The following is a 24,344-nucleotide window of genomic DNA, read 5'->3' on the forward strand; positions in this document are numbered from 1 at the left end:
TAACAGCCTTCTCAACTTGTACCAACTTCAAAGACTAATGTACGTAAGCCTCGAGGTCTGTCTTCCTGGGCCCTCTTTAAAATTGTACCATTTAGTTTATATTGCCTCTCCACATTCTTCCTACCAAAATTGATCACTTCACACTTCTCTGTGTTAAATTGCATCTACCATATATCTGCCCATTTCACATTCTGTCCTCCTGAAGTCTGTTGCTATCCTTCTCACTGTTTACTACATTTCTGAGTCTAGTTAACAGAGATCACGGAAGAAGTCTACAGTAGGTTGAATAATTAGCTGAAACAAGTAACATGCTGATCCTTTTTCCTCATCCCTGTTTAATTACCTTTAAAAAAAAATAAGGAATGTAGGCTGAACACAAAACCAATTATTTTTAAAACTAAATGGGCATTTTTTTTCCCCATCGTGTTCCCCTTTTAAAATGGCAATTTTTAAAATTTTTCCCTTCTCTGTTTTCTTGCACCATGAGTCTTTCGTATGAGGCGAGCAGTGTCTGCAAATCAAGCAAGCTTTGTATCTTGACACATTTTTGTGGCTTTAAATGCAGCAGTACTTGTAATTCAAAAGAAAATGTCACTGAGCTTGAATGTCCGCATCAAAGATTATGCAATATGTGGAAGCATCCATTTCATTTATTCCTCTCCCGGTTCTTTCTGTTTACCTTTTTCAGGTCAAGCTGTCTCTTGCTCACCCTATTTACAAAGCCTTTTTTTCACAGTTTGATTTTGTTCGATTAGTTTTTTTCATTTTGCTGGCTCTTTTTTTTGTTGACATTTTATTTAATTTCTGTGTTTTATAATTCAATCTGTGTTCTTTTCATATTTCTTGCTACATCATCACTGAATGTACTTTAAGGTTCAGTTTATTATTCTCCTCTGCCCCAATTCCTGATTTTTTTTTTAAATGTACAATGTACTTGGCTTTGTAATTCAAAATTATTTTCCATGCTGACAAGTTTCATTTTCATAGCAACACAACTGTCACTGTCTGATTTAATTCTGGTTATCTGTCTCAGCAGCTGCTCACATGGGTAAGAAAAAAATGCATGTAAAATTGCTAAACCGAATCCTTTCCTGCTTTGTTAGTCTATCTGTTGCTATGCACAGAAAAGATAAGCATAGTATTCTACGTCTTGGTGAGGTGGGTGTGAAAACGGAAGAACAGTAGTGGCACTCATCAATTAAACTGTCTTGTCACCACCACCTCCTGACAATAGTCCAAGATCTGCATTTGTTTTTAACATCCCTCAGTTTGCTACTATAATAATTTGGGTACAATATTATTGCTGTGGTTTTTAAAAAAAAAAATTAGCTTGTTAAACTGTCTGAGTAAACTCTTAACTGTCAGTCACTGATTCCTGCTGCATTTCCTGAGCAATGGAATAAGAGACTCAGCACTGTCTACAATAATATTTGTAGATAATTACAAGCAAGTAGATGGCACCAAAGATAAATGCAGAATGGGATGGCCATTCAACCTATTTGAATTCATTCAGACATTCTAAAGTCCCCCCAGTTCAGCATCCAATTGTTTCTTGATTCCAGGGTTTTCAATTCTACTACTCTTGAAGTTTATTCCATGTGTGGATCTCTTTGTGTGAAGAAGAATTTATTGATCTTAATTTACCTTTTACTAGCTTGAACCTGTGTCCCTCTTGTCCAATAAATATTCTGAATTTACTTTTTCCAGTCCTTTTAACTATCTTGTATATCTCTATAAGATCCTGTCTCAGATTTCTCCTTTCCCAGATAAAAAGTCGGAGTTTGCTCATGGTTCAGCCCTTTGTCAATAGGAATCAGCCTGTGACACTTCTCTGCACTGTCTCTAAGTGCTTTCGCATCTCCCCGGTGCCCTGGTGACCAGTACTGGTTACAGTACTCGCGGTGTGGTCTGACTAGAATACTGTACAGTTTGATGATTTTCTCTGACTTGTATTTTGCATTTCTGACCAAGTAGGTTCAACATTATTGGCTTTATTGATTACTGCTCTGCACTGATTAGACATGTTGAGTGTCGAGTCTATCAAGACTTTTCGGTCTCTCCTGGCATTGTTCTTAGTTATGTCAGCACCATTCCTGCTGAATGTGTTGCTTATTTTTTTTTCCTCATGTACAGTACTTTACACTTAACTGCATTAAGTTTGGTCTGCCATTGTTCTGCCCATTTAGGTATTATCCATCCTTGTTCTGTAATGTCTGAGCTGCCTCTTCTGCTTCGGTAGCCTCCACAAATTTGACTATTTTGCACTGAGTTTCTGAGTCAGCATTATTTACATAAATTAAAAATAGTAATGATTTCAACACAAGCTCTGGACATCTCATTCTAATGGCCTTTATTAGTTAAACACAAAGCTCCAGGGATTCAAGGAAATGAGCAGGAAATTGGCTGATGGGTAGAAAATAACAAACACTCAATAGGGCAAAAGGTTATTGTGGGAGGGAAGTACTAAATGGGATTTTTTTCAAATATATTTTGGAAGAATAATTCATTCTCTTGAAAGAGAGCACAATGAGTGTTGAAAGCTCCCATCACTGTAGTGATTTCATCCTTTGGAAAAAGCAAGCATTTTAGAAGATAGAGAATGTGGATTCAGAATGCGTTTAGTAAATCTTTCCTCAGGTTTATCTAAAACCTTAGGGTGTAGTTGTGGCCTCAGGTCTTAAGACATGGGTGACTATAATCTTGGATTTTATTTTGTTGCTTGCACCTAGTGGATATAAAAGAATAGGACTATGATTTTACATATTTTACAATCTGATTTATCAACAGAGTGCCAATTCATTACCACAGTATTTCACAACTTCTCTAAGTAATTAGGAAAATTCACAATTTTATTTAATACAAAGCGAAAATGTTAGGTACACCTGCAGTACAATTCCAGTAAGCTCAAGTCTCACCACACTTTGTGTGACAGCAAGTCATAGCCCAATATGCAAGGCTGTTATTGAGGTGTCAGCTTTTTTTTTGAAGCAATTGGTCAACTTTTTGCTAGATTGGCATTGTACAGCTTTCGTCCAGAATATCTGGAGCCAGTACTGTAGTATTCATCAGCATTCAAAATCTAATTGATTGGGATATAAGACCAAAGCCGTGCAGCCAAGATGTTATTTTATAGTAACATTCTTGTTCTGTTGAATAGCAAAAGGAAAGAGTGTTTTGTTTCTAAACTTAGTTTTATTTCAACTTTGGGAGTCATCCTCAGCTGAAGATGTAGGAGGAGCAAGTTACTCCCGGCTCTCAAAATGTTGTCTTAACAGCAACCCTAATGACTTTGCCAATTGTTTTTCTTTCATTTTCCCCTTGCTCTTCCTCTCTCCGTAAGGAAAACACTCCTGACCCAGATTGTCTTTGACACCTCTCCTTCGTCAGACGACTGAGATTAGGAACTAGATGTATGGAAAAATAAATGGAAACTCGTGTGTTGTCGCTGCAGTGTGCTAGAGGACAATTACACTGTCTCACCTCAACACACAATTTCAAAACCTAATTGGTCTGCTATCATTAAAATTATAAAAGTCCACTTTGAACCTAGAAGCTTAGAGTTTCTTTTTTGTGTAACTTATAAAATATCTCATGCATGGTCTCTTATGTTCTACAGAAAACTGGCCCGAGACCGCTCTTCCATTTGAGACAATGTAGAGTGAACTTTTACAGCACCTTGGTATCATCTGATGGTAGGTCTTTGACATAATATTTTGAATAATTTGGTGGGTTTGTATCTTGATGTCACTGTTGTATAATGAGTGAAGGTGGTGAAGAAAATCATCGCTGAAGATTTGGTTACATTCTTTAGTAGTGTCAGTCGTGGCTCAGTTGGTAGCACTCTTGTCTGAGTCAGAAGGTTATGATTTCATACAAATCAAAGCCGACACTCCAGTGTAGTACAGAGGGAATGCTGCACTGTCAGAGGTTCTGCCTTTCAAATGAGACATTAAACTGAGACCCCATCTTCCCCCTCAGGTGGGTGTAAAATATCCCATGGCACTAGTTCGAAGAAGAACAGCAAAGTTATCCCCATCGTCTTGGCCAATATTTATCCCTCAATCAACATCACAAAAACAGATTATCTGGTCATTATCACACTGCTGTTTGCGGTAGCTTGCTGTGCATTTCCTACATTAGAACAATAACTACACTTCAAAACTACTTCATTGGCTGTAAAGCACTTTTGGATGTCCTGTAGTTGTGAAAAGCACTAGTCTTAGTAACATATGAATAGGATTAGGCCAATTTGCCCCTCGAGCCTGTTCTGCCCACTATTCAAAGAGATCATTGTTAATCTGCCCCCTAACTCCATATGGGGCCTTTGTCCCGTATTCCTGAATACCTTTGGACAACAAAAATCTATTGGTCTCAGATTTAAGATTAACATAGGTCTAGCATCTATTGCCATTTGTGGAAGAGTTTTCGAAACTTTTACCAACCTTTGCATGAAGGAGTGTTTACTAATTTCACTCAAAGGTCAAGTTCTAATTTTTTGACTCTGCCCCCAGTCCTATACTACCAGAACAGCTGAAATAGTTTCTCTCTCTTTCTCACATTCCTGATCTGTTCCTTTTAATATCTTGACAAGTTTGTTCAACCCACCCCTCAACCATCTAAATTCTAGCCAACAACACCCTAGTTGTTGTAGTGTATCTCCATAATTTAACCCTTGAAATTCAGCTGTCAATCTGGTAAACCTAAACTGTATTCCCTCCAAGACCAATATATCCTTCCTAAGGTGTGGTTTCCAGAACTGCTCGCAATACTCTAGTTGTGGTCTTCAGGGCTTTTGTATCACTGAAGCATGACTTCTATCCCCTTGTATTCTAGTTTTCTAGCTAGCAGGGCCAACATTCCAAGTGCCTTTTTGATTATTTTCTGTAACTGTTCATAACATTTTAATGATCTATGAATTCATTTATTCATGTATCCTAGTTCAGTAGCAAAAGGTACTAAAAAGCTCTCAATACAAATAAATCTGTTACTATCACTGCACCAGGCAGTTAATTTGGATTGGGAGGTCTATGTTCAGTTTATCATTGCAGGGATTACAAGCAATGTAGATGTGTGTTGCAGGGTACCAACTTAAGCCAGTTTGGAAGTGTTATTGACCTCCTCACCTCCTAGTATTTTCTCACCTGGCCAAACACACGCTTCACTCCCAAAGAGCTTCATTGCAAAACAAATGAAACTTATGCAGCATAAATAATTTTCTTGGGGCTTGAACATGTTTAGAGAAGGGGTGGGATATTGAAAAAGGTGTTAGAAGATGAGTGGAAAGAAAATGATCAAGAGGGAGGAAAGTAAAGGATGTTTCTGGGAGACCTGAAGAATGGAGATTGTATGAAAAATTAATGAGAAGCACGTGACAGTGGTTTAGGAAAGGGAAAATTAAACAAGAGCCTGCCTTATTTAAAATTGTACAATGGGTGCACCTCTGTTATCTCACCCATTGGAACATATTTTTGCTAGAATTGATATTTGTTTTAAATTACATTTCTGTCGTTGGACAGTTTTCCACATTTTCAATTCCGACTTCATTTGAAGTAAACTGTTAGTAAATGAGATTCCCTGGAGTTCTGTTGATAATACCATCTGAGTTGGGTGTTTTTGTATGCAAGTGAATACAGAATCTGAAATTGAGCCATAAACTCCAAACTTAATAATAAAACACAAGAGAAGACTGAAAGTCGCAATGCAAGTATTGACCTAATTCTTCTCCCTTTCATGGGCCACACCAGCAATTTCATATACACTGAACCATTGTCCCCAACATAGTAAAAGATTGGTAAACATTCCTTCTGAAACTCTTCTCTGCAGCTCCCCACACCCCCCCTGCTGTCTTCCTGGACTGAGCCAATCGCAGTTATTATATATATATATATCTCCATATATATGGCAGGACAGTAGGCACTTCTATTGGGAGACCAAGCAAATTCTGTCATGGGGCCATCAGACTGTGGGTCTCTGTGTGTCTTTAATCCATCATTAGATCCGACCCAGTACTTTTGTATAAGAAGGCATGACCATAGACCTGGAAGAGATGCCAGTTCAGTACCTGTTTTTCAATATTTCTGCAGCATTCTGGAAAAAAATCCACTTGTGAAGTCTGAATGGTGTATGTACAGTGAAATATTTTAAATTGATCCTCATGTAGCAGTAATACAAAAGCAAAATACTATTTTTTTTATTCGCTGCAGAGATGTGGACATCGCTGGCTAGGCCAGCATTTATTGCCTATTCCTAATTGCTCTGGAGAAGGTGGTGGTGAGCTGCCTTCTTGAACCGCTGCAGTCCATGTGGGGTAGGTATACCCACAGTGCTGTTAGGAAGGGAGTTCAGGATTCTGACCCAGCGACTGTGAAGGAATGACTGTATAGTTCCAAGTCAGGATGGTGTGTGGCTTGGAGGAAAACTTGCAGGTAGGGGAGTTACCATACATCTGCTGCCCTTGTCCTTCTAGTTGGTAGAAGTCGTGGGTTTGGAAGGTGCTGTCTAAGGAGCTTTGGTGAGTTGCTGCAGTGCATCTTGTTGATGGTACACACTGCTGCCACTGCATCGGTGGTGAAGGGAGTGAATGTTTGTAGATGGGGTGCCAGTCAAGCAAGTTGCTTTATCCTGGATGGTGTCGAGCTTCTTGAGTGTTGTTGGAGCTGCACCCATCCAGGCAAGTGGAGAGTATTCCATCACGCTCCTGACTTGTGCCTTGCAGATGGTGGACAGGCTTTAGGAATCAGGAGGTGAGTTATTTGCCACAGGATCCCCAGCCTCTGACCTGTTCTTGTAGCCACAGTATTTATATGGCTATTCCAGTTCAGTTTCTTTTGGTGTGTATGCCCATCAGCCACCTTACGTATAACAAAAGTAGACTACTGAGGATGCTGGATATCTGAAACAATAACAGAAAATGCTAGAAATACTCAGCAGGTCAGGCAGCATCTGTGAAGAGAAAAACAGAGTTAACTGACCTGAAACGTTTGAAATCTGTTCTGATGAAAGGTCATCAACCTGAAACGTTAACTGTTTTTTCCTCCACAGATGCTGCTAGACCTGTTGAGTATTTCCAGCATTTTCTGTTTTTGCCTCATGCAGCAGCCTGGGCATAGTTAAATATGCAGCTGAAATAACTATTATTTCAGTTTGGTGATTTTTTTTTTTGGTTAATGTGGAATCACTTGAAGGAATAAGAATATCATAAAGCGATTAAAAGTTTGAAGGTTGTTTGGCCAATGAACATCATTCCCTCATTCCCTCTAAAGTACTAGGTGTAGCGACATTGTCATGACCTCCACCTAGCTCAATCTAAAATTTCACAGGAAGACAGTTTAAAGCAAATGAAGTTTCCAAAAAAAAAAGAATACCTATCACACATTCTCATATACTGAGTAATATATTACATTGTTCCAAAACCGTTTCCTCACCTGTGCTTATAACAGTCAACCCTGCTTCCTACCAGATTAACAGTAAATTAGCACTGACTGATGGAAATCGATTCCCCACTTTGCTGTGAATGTTGTTACGACCTGGTGAGAGAAAGGTCTAGGGTTCCCTTTCAGCTTTCACCTGGTCTTACTGTAACAGGGTTTAATTTTAAACACTCTGTTTTGAGCTCCCCCTTGGTGAATCCTTGTTCACCGCTTTCCAATTATAAGGCAAAGAAATCCGCACAAATAGACTTTCTTAGGTTTAAAGAAGAAAAGTTGAAATTTATTAAACTTAAACTCTAATTCGGATAACGCCTACGGATACATGATGCACCCACGCTAGCATGCATATGCAATACACCAATGTAAATAGAGACAGAAAAGAGCAGAAGAAAAATAAAGTGGAAAAGTTTGAGACAATATCTGATCAGTTGTTGTTACGGTTCTTCGAGCTCACTGTAGAGTCCTTGATTGTAGGTAGATCTTGCTTTTCGTTGGGGCCCAGCATTCTTCTTAAACCTTGTTCACTGTAGGAGACTTTTCTCTCTTGGGGTTCATGTGTCTTGAGTCGGTTTTGAAGTTCAGTGAGAAAGAGAAGGGAACAGACAGGAGAGGCTGCAGTGAGCCAGCCAGGAGCAAACAGCTTTCTGCAGGCTCTTAGTTCAAACTGTACAATTCAGCAAAAAACCCAGACTGCCAAGTAGATTATTCTTGTTACTAACTGGTTTGACCATGTCTGTTTATGGGTTGTATTGGTGCAGGGGATAGCTCCTTTGTTCCAAACACTGTTAATATGCAAAAATGTCTTTCCAGCCAGGGGCCTGGCAACCCCCTTGTCACAGGCCTTCTCCTCCCAGCAACACTTTGAAATTTAATGTCCATGTTGTGAAATTAATGTGCTTCACTCTTGACAGGTGGGGGTCTGCATGATCATGTCAAGCCTCACATGAGGTTTAACTACCTTGGCTCTATGTTTTCTGAACCATTCAAGTTGAGAATACCTATGTGCATACAGTTTATTCCCTTTCATCATTTTAAATTGAATCTCTTTTCTTTTCCCTCCAATGAAAATCAGTTTCTTTAGCCTGTCCCTGTAATGTTGAGCTTCAAGTCTTGGAATTATCAGTCATTCTTTTCTGTTTATTACCTAATGTATCCATCTTTTTGGAAGATAAAATGAACGAAACTGGATACAGACTTCCAAATGTTGCCTCACCAATGTGTTTCCTAAGCAGTTAAAATTACCCCTCTTGATTTGTAATTGAATGCCCTGGAGAGGCATCATAGAACCTGATGTACTTTAATAACAACCTCACTTTAACTGGGCACTTGCAGTCAAAAATTAACAATTACACCCACTCTCTTCCCCTTTTTCACTCTTGCCAGTAGAAACCCATACATACACAGGTCCTGTTCCTGGTACTAATACACATTGCCATATATGCCTCCACTTTATATTCCATTTGTCGTTCCTTGGTTCATCGACATAATTTCTTCAAATCTATTTGAATATTTTCTATCCCTCCTACACTGAACACCTAAGTGCATAGCTTGATGTCATCACCATTTCTTATGACGTTACTGATAATACCCATTTCCATTTCATGTATAATGTACACAAAAGTGGATGCAAAACGGGCACCTGTAAAACTCCAGTGGGCTATTATCTCCAAATAGAGCCTTCTATTTACCATTGCTTTCTGCTTTCTATTGCTTAGCCAATTCACAATCTAGATATTTTATCAGTAATACTGTGTCCTCGAGCGTTCATAATTGCAAGTGCAGTTTACCAAAGCAACATTGAAGGAGCTGGTTACAGCTGCTCAAAATAGCTAGCGCACTTACTGTTGTAAGAGGTGCCTTTACAATTGACTTCAATGGTAATGGTTAGTGCCATTTTCAAAATATAGGAAACTGCCTGTGATATGCTTGGTTTGTTTAAGTGGTGGGGATTGCATTAAAGATCTGCTGTATTCTGTTTTGTCGATTTAATATTTTGGACGAGTTGGAGTATATTTACCAGACCCTTGTACAATGTGAACTAAGAGGCATTGCTTGCTTTTTAATTGCCTTCCTACCTTCTTGAATATTATTTGCACAGCATATTGATTCAATTCACCTTATGATCAAAATCTGAACCAGAAACAATATTTAGTTACCTTTGAGTAATAATTATTATTGTGACGATGTGAGTTTGACTTGCTTTGGAAGTCATTGGCATCGAAGCTGCTAACTGGGTTGTGATGCACAATGTGGCATGAGCCAGTCTTGGTGATGGACATTGAAGTCCCCCACACCCAGAGTACATTCTGTGCCCTTGCTACCGCCAGTGCTTTTTCCAATTGGTGTTCAACACGGAGAAGCACGGATTCATCAGCTGAGGAGGGACAGGAAGTGGTAATCAGCTGGAGGTTTCCTTGCCCATTTTTGACCTGATGCCATGAGAGATCATGGGGACCGGAGACAATGTTGGGGACTCCCAGGACAACTCCCTCCCGACTGTATACCACTGTGCCGTTACCTCTGGTGGGTCTGTCCTGTCGGTGGGACAGGACATACTCAGTGATGGTAATGGTGGTGTCTGGGACATTGTCTGTAAGATATGATTCCGTGAGTATGACTATGTCAGGCTGCTGCTTGACTAGTCTGTGGGACAGCTCTCCCATTTTTGGCACAAGCCCCCAGATGTTAGTAAGGAGGACTTTGCAGAGTCGACATGGCTGGATTTGCCATTGTCATTTCCAGTGCCTAGGTCCATCCAGTTTCATGCCTTTTCTTACACTTTGCAGTGATTTGATACAACTGAGTGGCTGGCTGGGCCATTTCAGAGGGCATTTAGGATTAACCACATTGCTGTGGGTCTGGAGTTGCATATAGGTCAGACCAGGTAAGGACGGCAGATTTCCTTCCCTAAAGGACGTTAGTGAACCAGATGGGTTTTTACAACAATCGACAATAGTTTCATGGTCACCATTAGACTAGCTTTTAATTCCAGATTTATTAATTGAATTCAAATTTCACCATCTGCTGTGGTGGGATTTGAACCCCTGTCCCCAGAGCATTAGCCTGGGCCTCTGGATTGCTAGTCCAGTGACATTATCACTATGCCACAGCCTCCCCTATTAGAAGAAGCACTCTGAGGGTATCAAGGGCACAGAATGTACTCTCAGTGGGGGACCTCAATGTCCATCACCAAGAGTTGCTCGATAATACCACTACTGACCGAGCTGGCTGACTCCTAAAGGTCATTGCTGCTTGACTGGGTCTGTGGGAGGTGGTGAGGGAACCAACAAGAGGGAAAAACCTACTTGACCTCGTCCTCACCAATCTACCTGCTGCAGATGCATCTGTCGATGACAGTATTGTAGGAGAGATCACTGCACAGTCCTTGTGGCAACGAAGTTCCGTCTTCTCATTGAGGATACCCACGATCCTGTTGTGTGGCACTAACATCATGCTAAATGGGATCGATTTCAAACAGATCTAGCAACTCAAAACTGGGCTTCCAAGAGGTGCTTTGGGCCATCAACAGCAGCAGAATTGTATTTAATCTCAATCTGTAACCTCATGGCCCACATATCCCCCACTCTACCATTACCATCAAGCCGGGAGACCAACCCTGGCTCAATGAAGAGTGCAGGAGGGCATCCACGGATCAGATCTATGTTCTGCAGTCCTGCCACATCCAGTTGTGAATGGTGGTGGACAATTAAACAACTGACAAGGAGGCTCCACAAATATCCCCATCCTGAATGATGAGAGAGCCCAGCACATCAGTGCAAAAGACAAGACTGAAGCATTTGCAATTATCTTCAGCCCGAAGTGCCAAGTAGGTGATCCATCTCTGTCTCGTCCTGAGGTCCTCAGCATTACAGATGCCAGTCTTCAGCCAATCCAATTCACTCCACGTGATATTAAGAAAAGGCTAAAGGCACTGGATACTGCAAAGGCTATTGGCCCTGACAACATTCTGGTAATAATACTGAAGACTTGTTCTCGAGAACTAGCTGCACCCCTAGCCAAGCTGTTCCAGTACAGCAACACTGGCATCTATCCAGCAATGTGGAAAATTGTCCACATATGTCCTGCCAACAAAAAGCAAGACAAATCTCACCCGTCCAATTACCGCCCTGTCCGCCTACTCTCGATCATCGGCAAAGTGATTGAAGGGGTCGTCAACTGTGCCTCAAGCAGCACTTGCTCAGCAATAACCTGCTCAGTGACACTCGGTTTGGGTTCCACCAGGGTTACTCAGATCCTGATCTCATTATAGCCGTGGTCCAAAAATGAACAGAAGAGCTGATCTTCAGAGGTGAGGTGAGAGTGACTGCCCTTGACATCAAGGCAGCATTTGACAGTATGGCATCAAGGAGCTCTAGCAAAACTCGAGTCAATATTAATCAGGGTGAAAACTCTCCGCTGGTTGGAGTCATACCCAGCACAAAGGAAGATGGTTGTAGTTGTTGAAGGTTAATCACCTCAGTCCCAGGACAGCACTGCAGAAGTTCCTCAGGGTAGTGTCCTAGGCCCAACCATTTTCGGCTGCCTCATCAAACACCTTCCCTCCATCATAAGGTCAGAAGTAGGAATGTTCGCTGATGACTGTGTCCAGATGCAGCAAGACCTGGACAACATCCAGGATTGGGCTGATAAGTGGCAATTACCATTCATGCCACACAAGTGCCAGGCAATGACCATCTCAAACAAAAGAGAATATAACCATCTCCCCTTGACAATCAATGGCATTACCATCACTGACTCCCCCATTATCAACATCCTGGGGTTACCATTGACCAGAAACTGAACTGGACCAGCCATATAAATACTGTGGCTACAAGAGCACGTCAGAGGCTAGGAATTATACGGCGAGTAACTTATCTCCCGTCTCCCCAATGCCTGTCCACCACCTACTAATCACGAGTCAGGAGTGTGATGGAATACTGTCCACTTGCTTGGATGGGTGCAGCTCCAACAACATTCTAGTCTCGACACCATACAGGACAAAGCAGCCCACTTGGCACCTCATCCACTACCTTCAACATTCACTCACTTCACCACCGACGCACAGTGGCAGCTGTGTGTACCATCAACAAGATGCACTGCAGCAACTCACCAAGACTCCTTCAACAGCACCTTCCAAATCCGCAACCTCTACCACCTAGAAGGACAAGGGCAGCAAATGCATGGGAACACCACCACCTGCAAGTTCCCCTCCAAGTCACATACCATCCTGACTTGGAACTATATTGCCATTCCTTCACTGTCACTGGGTCAAAATTCTGGAACTCCCTTCCTAAAGCACTGTTGGTGTACCTACATCCCAAGGACTGCAGCAGTTCAAGAAGGCAGCTCACCACCACCTTATCGAGGGCAATTAGAGGTGGGCAATAAATGCTGGCCTGGCCAGCGACGCCCACATCCCACGAATGAATTTTTAAAAAAATTGTCAGTGAAATGCTAATTTTATGTACTGATGCCTTGGACAGTTAGATTTTCATTTTCCTGCTGCATGCCTTGCAAGTAGCTGAGAGGTGAAAAGTCACAAATAATAGAAATGTTATGTATTTATTCTTTCATTGGATGTGGCTGGGCATCACTGGCAAGGCCAGAATTTGTTGCCCACCTGCAATTGCTAGAGGGCATTTAGGAGTCATCCACATTGCTGTGGGTCTGGAGTAGGCCAGACCAGGTAAGGATGGCAGATTTCCTTCCCTAAAGGGCATTATTGAACCAAGTGTGTTTTAATGACGATGTATGATAGTTTCATGGCACTATTATTGAGACTAGCTTTCAAATCCAGATTTTTATTAATTAATTAAATTTATATTCTACCAGCTGCTGTGATGGGATTTGAACCCACGGCCCCAGGGCAATAGTCTGGATTACTAGTCCAGAGACATTCCCATTACGCCACTGTCTCCCCTTACACTGCCTAATTTGAAAGGGGGTTGGCAGCTTGACTTATGGATAATGTATGCAATGCATTCCTTCAGGAATCACATCAGATTTTAGCCATACTTGCTGAGTATCTTCTGAAAGAAATGGACTCCTTCCAAAATCTATTTCCAGCCATGTTACAGTGTCACTCCAGGGAAGACCTGAAAACTGTTGGAATGCCAAGTAAGAAATAGGCCAAATTTTAATCATGTTTCTGCCTCCTCTCCCACCACTCTTTCAGAAATTATTATTAAATGCTGTTCTTCATTTTGACCATACTTTGCTTCCACCTGTTCTTTGTACCTAGTCTCTGAACCACAAGAGCTCTGGAGATTCTGTTTGCTGGCTACTATTTGAGGAGTGGTAGAATCGGCATCTTTCCTAGTCTAGAAAATGAATCCGGGGCTCTAGTCTAACAAGTACCAAGTTTTGGATATATATTTTGATGCTGGAACCAATTTCAAAGGGCTGGAAGGATGCTGGTCTAAGTTCCTAGTGGTAGCTGGATAGAGAGCAACTCATTCACTGCAAAGTACTTTGGGACATTTGAAGGATGTGAAAGTGTTAAATGTGTAAGTTCTTTTTCTCCCCCTCTGGAATATGCTTTGCAGACAGGAAATGCTCTCCCCTTTAACCAAATTTCAGAACTGTTTTCTCCTTACCTGGGATTAATTTTAGAAAACTTGCATACGTTTAGGAACAGTCACAAAATTGATGTCCGTAAAAGTTAACGTCTCCAAAAATGTTTTGTTTAATGTTAAGATTACAAATGATTGGATTTGCATTAAGCTTGATGATTGATTGAGGGTGAATCAAGTAGCAGAGGGATAAATGCATCCAGACAACTTGCACTATCTAGTCAACAGTGTCGAACAGTAGGTTGAGGATTTTGAATAAATGCTGTTTACTTAGGAGTTTTTTGCTGGTTAAAGGATTGGGTTCCAACAGCTGCTTTTACATTGGTCTGAGCAAGATTTTAGAGCCTCCAGTTCCAAATTCACGAATCTCATGCACCCAGTAGCAATTACCATAAAACTTCCCAAATTCATTCAAACCACAATTTCCCTGCAATCAGTCTTGACGAATCTCTGAAGCTAATATCGGGATTAATATCAGGTGTATTCCCTTTCAAAAGGGAATTAGATAATTATCTGAAGAGAAAAAATTTGCAGGGCTTTGGGGAAAGGGCAGGGCAGTGGGACTAGCTGAGTTGCACTCGCAGAGAGTTGGCACAGACACAATGGGCTGAACGACTTCCCTAAATGTAAGGATAACCTCTTCAAGACCAATGTAAAAGCCGGCAGAGTTGTCTACCAACTGTTTAAAATACTGGATGTATGAGTGTTTATATAAATTGCCTGATCTGTGGAAAGTTTCCCCATTTTCTTGCTTGCTTTCCATTGGGTTATAAGTTTTTCTGTCATCAGACCCCTAGTTCCTTTCAATACTGTTTGAGCTGTTGTGTTATACCCTCAAGCACAGATTAGTGACTGAACTGCACCAATTTATACTGGTAATAGAAGTATGTTCAGATTCATAGTCTATCCTCTGCCAGTGTAAGCTCCACTGGCAGTGTTAAGCGAGCCAACTTCAAAAAAAGATAAAAACTGGCCAACAATTATAAAGAAGCTGATGCAGCCTGAAAATAGATGGCCAGCCAAAAGTAGCCTGGGTTTTAGGCCTTATAACACAAGAAAGTGCAGTTCAACACAGATGATTATAACAACTGATTGATTGCTTTTAAAAGCCTTCAGGTTCCAACATCCAACCAATCTGATTAACTGATTCTGGCAACCTCTCTTTCCAGTGAGGAAAAAAACTGATGGTTCTCCTAAAATGTTGACTAATTGACAGAGGAGTTTAAAGCTGACTGTCCACTTAAAATGTTGATGGCATTTATGGTTCTGATGCAGTAGAAAAGCCTGTTTCAAGTATGTTTAATGGCAGTTAAAGTAGTATTTATGTTTGAACTTTGCCATTATCTTCCAGAGGCAACTGTTGAATACAAGCATGGTTTTCCAGTAATCTCCATCACACTTCCCTCCAGAAAAGAGCGTTGCCAGTTTATTGTGAAGCCACTGTTGATGAATGTTGGAGACCTTCTTAAGGATTTGAAACATGAGGATCAAGGAATTAACAGTGTTGCAGTTTTTACAGAAGGTGATTGTTATTCAGTGCATTTGAAACCATCCATTACACACTAGTAAAGTAACTCTGATTGCTACGGTACTGTGTAGTTAGACTAAAATATTTATTTTGGCAGGGGTTGGAGAAAGATATGCATTTCTGTTTGGTATGAGCAGGACTCGATGCCATTGGTGCTTATAAGTCCAGCATTACTTGGACCTGTGACATTGTATTTAACTGCTTTCTTAATAAATGTATAGCCTAAGCTCTACTAGAGAAATGGAAGTGTGAACTTGGCAGCTTGCAGAAGCTCAATTGAAGTAGGTAATTTGGTGGTGGGAGATGAATGTGAAACTGTGAGCCATTTAGTGTTGAAAACTCTGCAAATTCACAAGTTAGCTGTTGTGTTGAGTGACTTAGCTTCACTGCTGTTAGTCCCAGAACCAAATCATCTGGTGCTAAGAAAATTAAACTTGTGTTGATTCCAAGAGCTGAATCTGTGCTTTCAGTACAGTAACTTAACTCGTAGGCAATTTTTCCACCTGTATCGTGAGATAATTCAACCTTTTTCAGTAACAAAGTAACTGTAATGCAGCCTCCAACATTTAAAAACCACACCTCATCACAATGACATAAAGATGTAAATGTGCAATCAATAGCATTTACACAATTTATAAAATCTGTTACCCATACTCACTAAAAATACTATAGATTGCTACAATGTGGAAAATTGACTCACGAGACCACTTTATGTAATTTGTGAACCAGGTTTGTGTAATAAGCTTCAAATCGCACATTGTATACTGATTGTCATCAAAAACGAATCTGAGTTAATAAGCTGTAGCAAGGAAGAATGTCTTGGTTTAGCTTATGTAAATTCAATGTGAGAATTTATACAACCTGCTGAAATTGGAAATACTTCCAATAGGTTTCAATGTAGCCATGGAATGGAATGCTGTAACTCAGTAGGAGCGTCAACACTGCTCATCAGTATACAATGCTGCAGTCATACCTACTGTTCTCAGGTAGAGTAGTCCATTCCTTGAGTGTCTGCCTTTACCAGCTGTAGGTGAAGGAAGAGGTGGGGAGAAGTGAGAAACGACCAGCTTTCTTTTGTAATTTGCAGCTGTTTTTTCTTTATAACCAATGTTTGTTTGCCTGCAGATGGCACTAGAGTTTCAGCCACGACACCGATGACTATTTTATTAACAAAGAACTTTGAACTGGTTATTAATGAAACAAAGTATTTTGTAAAGCCACCTCTTGGAGGTAAGAAAGATTTCTCGATTGTGTTTTGAACACGATAGCCGTTTTCTTTTCATGATGTTTGAAAATCTTTGTGAACCTAGGCCTTTTTTTAAAAAAAGATGACTAAATAGCAAACCACCTGATTGAGATGTTTCCAGAAAACCACCATTGTTATTTTAAAAGTTAGATAATAGTTATCTGCACACATCCTCACCCTAAAATATACTGAAGTGGTATTAGTCTAAATATTGCTTTGTACAGAAAGTTCAACTAATGTTAAGTATAAAGTTCACAACTCTTCCAGCTGTTCTGCAGTGGGTTAATCTGTACTTCAGCTCAGTTTATGCATCTTTACTCCGTATCCCGTGTTACCCTAAACTAATTTGAAAAAAATTACCCATCTTTGCTTGGAAATCTCAATTGATCCAAATCCACAGTCTTTTGGGGAAGTGTCATTCACTGTTTGAGGACATGGCCTGTGCTATTGTTTTGAATGAAAAGTGATTTAATGGCTTTAAACTTGAGTTTGGTTTGAAAATTTTGAGAAGTGCTTTCAGCAGTAGGGATGTTAGAAGCTTGGTGATGGAGCCCTAGTTTCCCACATCCCATCCTTATAAATACACAAAGAAGCTTCTGCAGATAGTCCATTATGTTTTCATGCCTCAATTTACAAAAAAAAACCTCTAATATACATAGAAGGATAAGTGATTATCAGCAGTTACATTGGGGTTTCCTTTGAGAGAGGGAAATGATGTCAGTCGTGGCTCAGTGCTAGCTCTCTCACCTTTGTCAGAAGGCCATGAATTCAAACTCCACTCCTGATCACATAATCTAGGCTGGCATCTCCGTGCAGTACTGGCTGAGTGCTGTACTGTCAGAAATGTCGTCTTGTGAGTGAGACATTAAGCCAAGGCCCTATCTGCCCTTTCAAGTGGATATAAAATATCCTACAGCACTATTCAAAGAAGAGCGAGGGTGTTCTGGCTGGCATTTATCCTTCAACTAATATCTAAAATACTGCTCTGGAGCTGCATAGTCAGTTTGTCTACATTTCCCAAGTTTCTTGATATGTTTTATTTTTGACGAACATCAATAGCCTCCTGAAATCCTACCTCTTGTCTTATCTTATGTCTGTGGAATTCACTACCCCAGAGTGCGGTGGATGCCGGGACATTGAGTAAATTTAAGGAGGAGATAGACAGATTTTTAATTAGTAAAGGTTTGAAGGGTTAAGGAGAATGGGCAGGAAAGTGGAGTTGAGGCCGAGATGAGATCAGCCATGATTGTATTGAACGGCGGAACAGGCTCGAGGGGCTGAATTGCCTACTCCTGCTCCTAGTTCTTGTGACCTTATTACAGTACATTTTGCAGTTTTGAAAAACTGCTGAGCTGTTTTGAGGGCCGAGGCTATGTGTTAATTCTGTTTTATATGTTCTCTTTCTGATACCTTAGACCATGTAAGCAGTGAGCATTCTATAGAAATGGATGATGTAAAGAACCTGGTCCATAGGCTTTACATAGCACTACATGCAGAAGATCACCAACTGAACAGAGAGGGGGAACTACTGGAGAAACTTGAAAATCTGAAAGGAGAGCTACAGAATCTTGAACAGGTTCATGATTTAGAACAGTTTGCGACTAGCCATTTTTAAACTATTGAAAATCTAGTACTCTCGACAGATTTATCAACAAATGTACCAAACTGCATTTCTCATTCCAACATATGTGTGTGTGTATATATCTGTACTTTTTCACAATGGAACTTGCCATCAGGTAAATAATTCCAGGTTTCAACACCTTGATTGGCCGTTAGTTATCATTCAACATATTCATTGACGTGTGTGTATCTATAATTCTGCAGCAAGGCAGTAGGTCCTTGGAAAAAAAGTCATTTGATTGCCTGTTAAGAGTGGAAATTGTCTAATCAAAAATCTAGCTCGTTTGGGCAGTCTGAAGAGAGCTCTCCACTTCAGGTTAAACTGTGGCAAGATATAAATGTTGTTTACACCTTGTCTTTCCAAACTAAAGAAACTCTATTGTCTTGCCACTTCTCAAATGGTAACCTCCTCATTGAGTGGTTCCCCGCAAATAATTGACGGTCTCATTAGCTCTTACATGAATTACCATGATTTCCCACTTAATATACGTAGTTTTTTTAAAGTAACATTTTATTTTTACAGCTTGTGACATATACATTGGTAAAAGGAGTTAGGTTAACAGCCTATTATTACTAGCTCTGTGATCTTGGATGGACAGCCTAATGGCTTAAAGCTTCTTGATTATGGCAGACGGTATAAAATAGATTTGGTTGTATAATTAAAATCCGAACCCAACTGAATATTCCTTATTAATGCCAATGAGTTACATAGCAATATTATCGAGCAATGACATAATTGAACCACATTGCTTGATATACCTCATCTTCATTACATGGTCCATACATACGAATGTACAACGGCATGGTAGCTAAATTTGCAGATGACACAAAGATAATTAGGAAAGTATGTTGTGAAGAGCTTGCAGACCAATATAGATTGTTTGAGTGAGTGGGCAAATATCTGGCAGATGGAGTATGATGTGGGAAAATGTGAAGTTGTTCACTTTATAGGAAGAATAAAAAAGCAGAGTATTACTTAAATGGAAAATGACTGCAGAACTCAGAGCTGCAGAGGGATCTAGGTGTTCTAGTGCCTGAGTCTCAAAAAGTTAGTATGCAGGTACAACAAGTAATAAAGAAGGCTAATGGAATGCTATCCTTTATTACGAGAGGAATTGAAAATAAAAGTAAGGATGTTATGCTTCAGTTGTACAGGGCATTGGTGAGACCACATCTCGAATACTGTGTGCCGTTTTGGTCTCTTTATTTAAGGAAGGATGTGAATGCGTTGGCGGCAGTTCAGAGGAGGTTTACTAGACTGATACCTAGAATGAGCGGGTTGTTGTATGAGGATAGGTTTGACAGACTGGGCTTCTTTTCGCTGGAGTTGAGAAGAGTGAGGGGAGAATAAGATCCCGAATGGTCTTGGCGAGGTGGATGTGGAAAGGATGCTCCCTCTTGTGGGGGAGTCCAGAACTAGGGGGCACTGTTTTAAAATTAAGGGTCGCCCTTTTAGGACAGAAATGAGCAGAGATTTTCTCTGAGGGTTGTGCGACTTTGGAACTCTCTGCCTCAGAAGATGGTGGAGGCAGGGTCATTGAATAATTTTAAGACGGGGGTAGATAACTTTTGGTCCCCTTGTCTAACAAGAATCTATCAGGGATAGATGGGAGTGTGGAATTTGAGACACAAGCAGATCAGCCATGATCTAATTGAATGACGGAACAGGCTAGAGGGGCCGAATGGACTACTTCTGCTCCTAATTCAAATGTATGTTTGTATGAATTAGGAGCAGGAGTAGGCCATTCGGCCTCTTGAGCCTGCTCTGCCATTTGACAAAATCATACCTGATCTGTTTGTGGCCTCAACTCTACTTTCCTGTCCACTGCTAATAACCTTTGACTCCCTTGCTAATTAAGAATCTAACTCAGCTTTAAAAATATTCAATGACCCTACCTCCAATGCTGTCTGGGGAAGAGAATTCCACCGACTAACAACCCTCAGAAAAAAGGTCTCGTCTCTTCTCATCTCCGTCTTAAATGGGAGACCCCTTATTTTTATACTGTATTCCCTAGTTATAGGAACATACAAATTAGGAGCAGGATGGAGAGTTAACTTTGAGAACTGGCCGCCAAACCAGAAGGTCTAGGGCTCAAATCCGGCAGTGATTACTTGACATCTGAGGTGGACTAAATAAGTATTTTTTTTAATGTAATTTTTAATGTAGTTTAAGATGGAGTTAGAAAAGTCAGGTGACTTCACATCAACGCTGCTAAAAACAAAACCCAGGACAAGAAGGAGCCCAGATCAAGACTTTTTGTTTTGAAAAGCAGAGACTGCAGGTATTTAACACCTGAAGAGCAATGGGTTTCACCCTGCCAGACTTTCAAATCGTAAACAAGGAGTCAGTGACTCTGAGAATGTAAATGCATAACAGCTGCTAACACCTGGAAACAATGGAAAGCCCAGATGGCTCTGCTGTAGCCAGACTTGTGAACTTTGCATATTGGAAAAGACTTTTGATTCCAGTGAACAGATGTTCTGAAGGCAGACAGGAAGATGACGAGAGGTGGCAGCCTTGTGAAGGCTGTAAGAAGACAGACCAGTGGTGGCAGCCTATGAGGAGGTGGAGGGGAGAGAGGGAACGCCTGCTCTCAGAAGACTGATACAGTGAAAGGCTGCAAAGACTTGAATCTGTTTCAAAAGCTGAGGTTTGCAGAGAAGTGAAAGACCAACAGGATCACCAGGGATTGCCTTATTCAGGGAAGTCCAGCAAAGAGGGCATTAACTTTGTGAAAGTTCTGAGAGATCCAAACCATTTGCAACTGGGAGGAGTTTTGGGACTTACAGCTGCAAAGATTTTTGTCATCAAGGAGGACTGTAACGTATAAGTATGGTATGAGGTTATCAAGTGTTTTAATAAGTGAAGAAAATACCTTTTTCTGTAATTTGGGGAATCAGCTAATTACAAAGTGTTATTTAGTTAATGGGGATTTCTTTTCGATTAGTTGTTATAATAAAAGCCTTAAAACGTGAAATCTTGTCATGTAATTCTTTAAATTGGCCTGGGGAGTTCATATCTCATGTTTGAACATTAATGGTCTCATTGAGGTTGTAATAGCAAGTATGTCATATAGTCGGTGTCTGCTGATAGCACCCAATAGGCATTGAGTGTTCTGAGATGTGTCTACAACTCTTTGTTTTCTTTGTATCTTCTCTTATATCTGTGAATATCCCATGTGGGTTAGTGTAAGTGCAATTATTAACAAGGAATCCCACAATGTAAAAAGTCATAGAGCAGTACAGCATAGAAACAGGCCCTTCAGCCCACCGCGTCCATGCCGACCATAAGGCCTATCTATACTAATCCCACCTGCCTGTATTAATTCCATATCCCTCTATGCCTTGCTTATTCAAGTACCTGTCCAGATGCCTCTTAAATGTTGCTACTGTTCCTGCCTCCTCCACCTCTTCAGGCAGCTCATTCCAGATACCCACTATTCTTTGTGTGAAAAATTTACCCCTTTGATCCCCTTTAAACCTCCTCCCTCTCACCTTAAATCTATGCCCTCTAGTTTTAGTCACCTCTACCATGGGAAACAGACTCTGGCTATCTACCGTATCTGTGCCTCTCAGAATTTTATATACCTCTATCATGTCCCCTCTCAGCCTCCTTTGCTTCAAGGAAAACAGACCCAGCCTATCCAATCTCTCTTTATAACTCAAGCCCTCCAAACCAGACAACATCCTTGTGAATCTTTTCTGCACCTTCTCTCGCTTAATCACATCTTTCCTGTAGTGCGGCGACCAGAACTGCACACAGTACTCCAAATGCGACCTAACCAATGTTATGTACAACTGTAACATGACGTCCCAACTCTTGTACACAATGCCTCGGCCGATGAAGGCAAGCATGCCATATGCCGCCTTCACCACCCTGTCTACCTGTGTTGCCACTTTCAGGGAACTATGTACTTGCACCCCAAGGTCTCTCTGCTCAACAACACTCCCCAGGACCCTGCCATTCACTGTATATGTCCTGTCCTGGTTTAACTTCCCAAAATGCATCACTTCACACTAGTCTGCGTTAAATTCCATTTGCCATTCCCTTGCCCACTTTCCCAGTTGATCTATATCCTGTTGTAACCTTAGACAACCTTCTTCACTGTCCACTATACCACCAATTTTGGTGTCATCTGAAAGCTTACTAATTATGCCCCTTACATTCACATCCAAGTCATTAATATATATAACAAAGAACAGAAGGCCCAGCACCGATCCCTGCGGCACACCACTGGTCACCGGCCTCCAATCTGAAAAACAACCCTCCACTACCACCCTCTGCCTCCTATCACCAAGCCAATTTTGTATCCAATTTGCTAGCTCACCCTGGATCCCATGTGTTCGAACCTTCTGGACCAGCCTACCATGCGGGACCTTGTCAAAGACCTTACTAAAGTCCATGTAGACAACGTCCATCGCCCTGCCTTCGTCAGTCCTCTTGGTCACGTCCTCGAAAAACTCAATCAAATTCGTGAGACATGATTTCCCCCGCACAAAGCCATGCTGACTATCCCTAATCAGACCATGCCTTTCCAAATGCATATAAATCCTGTCTCTCAGAATCCCTTCCAAAAACTTTCCCACCACTGATGCAAGGCTCACCGGCCTGTAGTTCCCTGGCTTATCCCTGCTTCCCTTCTTAAATAAAGGCACAACATTAGCTATCCTCCAGTCTTCCGGTACCTCATCCGTGACTAACGATGATACAAAAATCTCTGCCATGGCCCCAGCAATCTCCTCCCTTGCTTCCCATAGCATCCGAGGATAGACCTGGTCAGGCCCTGGGGATTTATCCACCTTTAATGTGCTTCAAAACCTCCAACACCTCCTCCTTTTTGTAATGTTGATATGCTCCAGGATATCGCTGTTCCCTCCCTTGAACTCACTAGCTTCCATGACCACCTCCACGGTAAATACGGACGAGAAATATTCATTTAAGACCTCGCCCATTTCCCGTGGCTCCACACGTAGATTGCCGCACTGATCCTTAAAGGGACCTACTCTCTCCCTAGCTACCCTTTTACTCTTAATATACTTATAGAATCTTTTAGGATTCTCCTTTATCTTATCTGCCAGGGAAATCTCATGGCCCCTTTTTGCCCTCCTAATTTCCAACTTAAGTGTAGTCCTACATCCCCTATACTCCTCGAGGGACTCGCTTGATCCCAGCTGTCTATACCTGACATATGCCTCCCTCTTTGTCCTGACCAGATCCTCAATATCCCTCGTCAACCAAGATTCCCTAAACTTGCCAGCCTTGCCCTTCCATCTAACAGGGACATGCCGGCCCTGAACTCTTCCTATCTCACTTTTAAAAGCCTCCCACTTGCCAGACGTCCCTTTACCTGTAAACAGCCTCTCCCATTCAACTTTTGAGAGTTCCTGTCTGATGCCATGGAAATTAGCCTTCCCCCAATTTAGGACTTCAACCAGAGGACCAGTCCTATCCTTTTCCATAACTATCTTGACGCTAATAGAATTATGGTCACTGGTCCCAAAGTGCTTCCGCATTGACACATCAACCACCTGCCCATCCTAATTTCCTAAGAGGTGGTCGAGTGTAGCCCCTTCTGTAGTAGGGCCATCCACATACTGCTTCAGAAGTGTCGTCAAGTGACCAGATTCAGCTATTACTAGATTTGTTACTTGTCTGCTCTGCTGTTGGGTCACAGAAATAATCTTTTGTTTTCGCATGTTTGCTTTTCTTTGCATTCTCAGTTAGCTCAATAAAACCTATATTATCCACAGAAACCTTATTGCACTCTCAAGCCTAGCACGATTTGCCACTTATTGGAGGAATTTTAACACCTGAGGACGAATTTCTCAAACCCGGCCCCAACCCACCGACTTCCAGTTTTAACAGAGGTGTGTCGGGGTGGGAGCCACCAATTCGCTTTCAGAAGGCACGGAGGTCACGAAAATCTTTTAAGGTGGCTGTGTCCTTC

General features: G+C 41.2%; 1 protein-coding gene across 1 annotated transcript in view; it reads left to right on the forward strand.

The window, feature by feature from the left end:
* LOC137374398 (calcium uniporter regulatory subunit MCUb, mitochondrial-like) overlaps positions 1-24,344 on the forward strand; it is a 119,664-nt gene that overhangs the window by 87,753 nt on the left and 7,567 nt on the right. The window contains exons 2-5 of the mRNA XM_068040450.1: positions 3,617-3,692; positions 15,354-15,524; positions 16,656-16,760; positions 18,192-18,352. Of these exons, the coding sequence (XP_067896551.1) occupies positions 3,617-3,692; positions 15,354-15,524; positions 16,656-16,760; positions 18,192-18,352 (513 nt within the window). The remainder of the gene's footprint in view (positions 1-3,616; positions 3,693-15,353; positions 15,525-16,655; positions 16,761-18,191; positions 18,353-24,344) is intronic.

Source organism: Heterodontus francisci, chromosome 1 (genome assembly GCF_036365525.1).
Source record: "Heterodontus francisci isolate sHetFra1 chromosome 1, sHetFra1.hap1, whole genome shotgun sequence".
NCBI lineage: Eukaryota > Metazoa > Chordata > Chondrichthyes > Heterodontiformes > Heterodontidae > Heterodontus > Heterodontus francisci.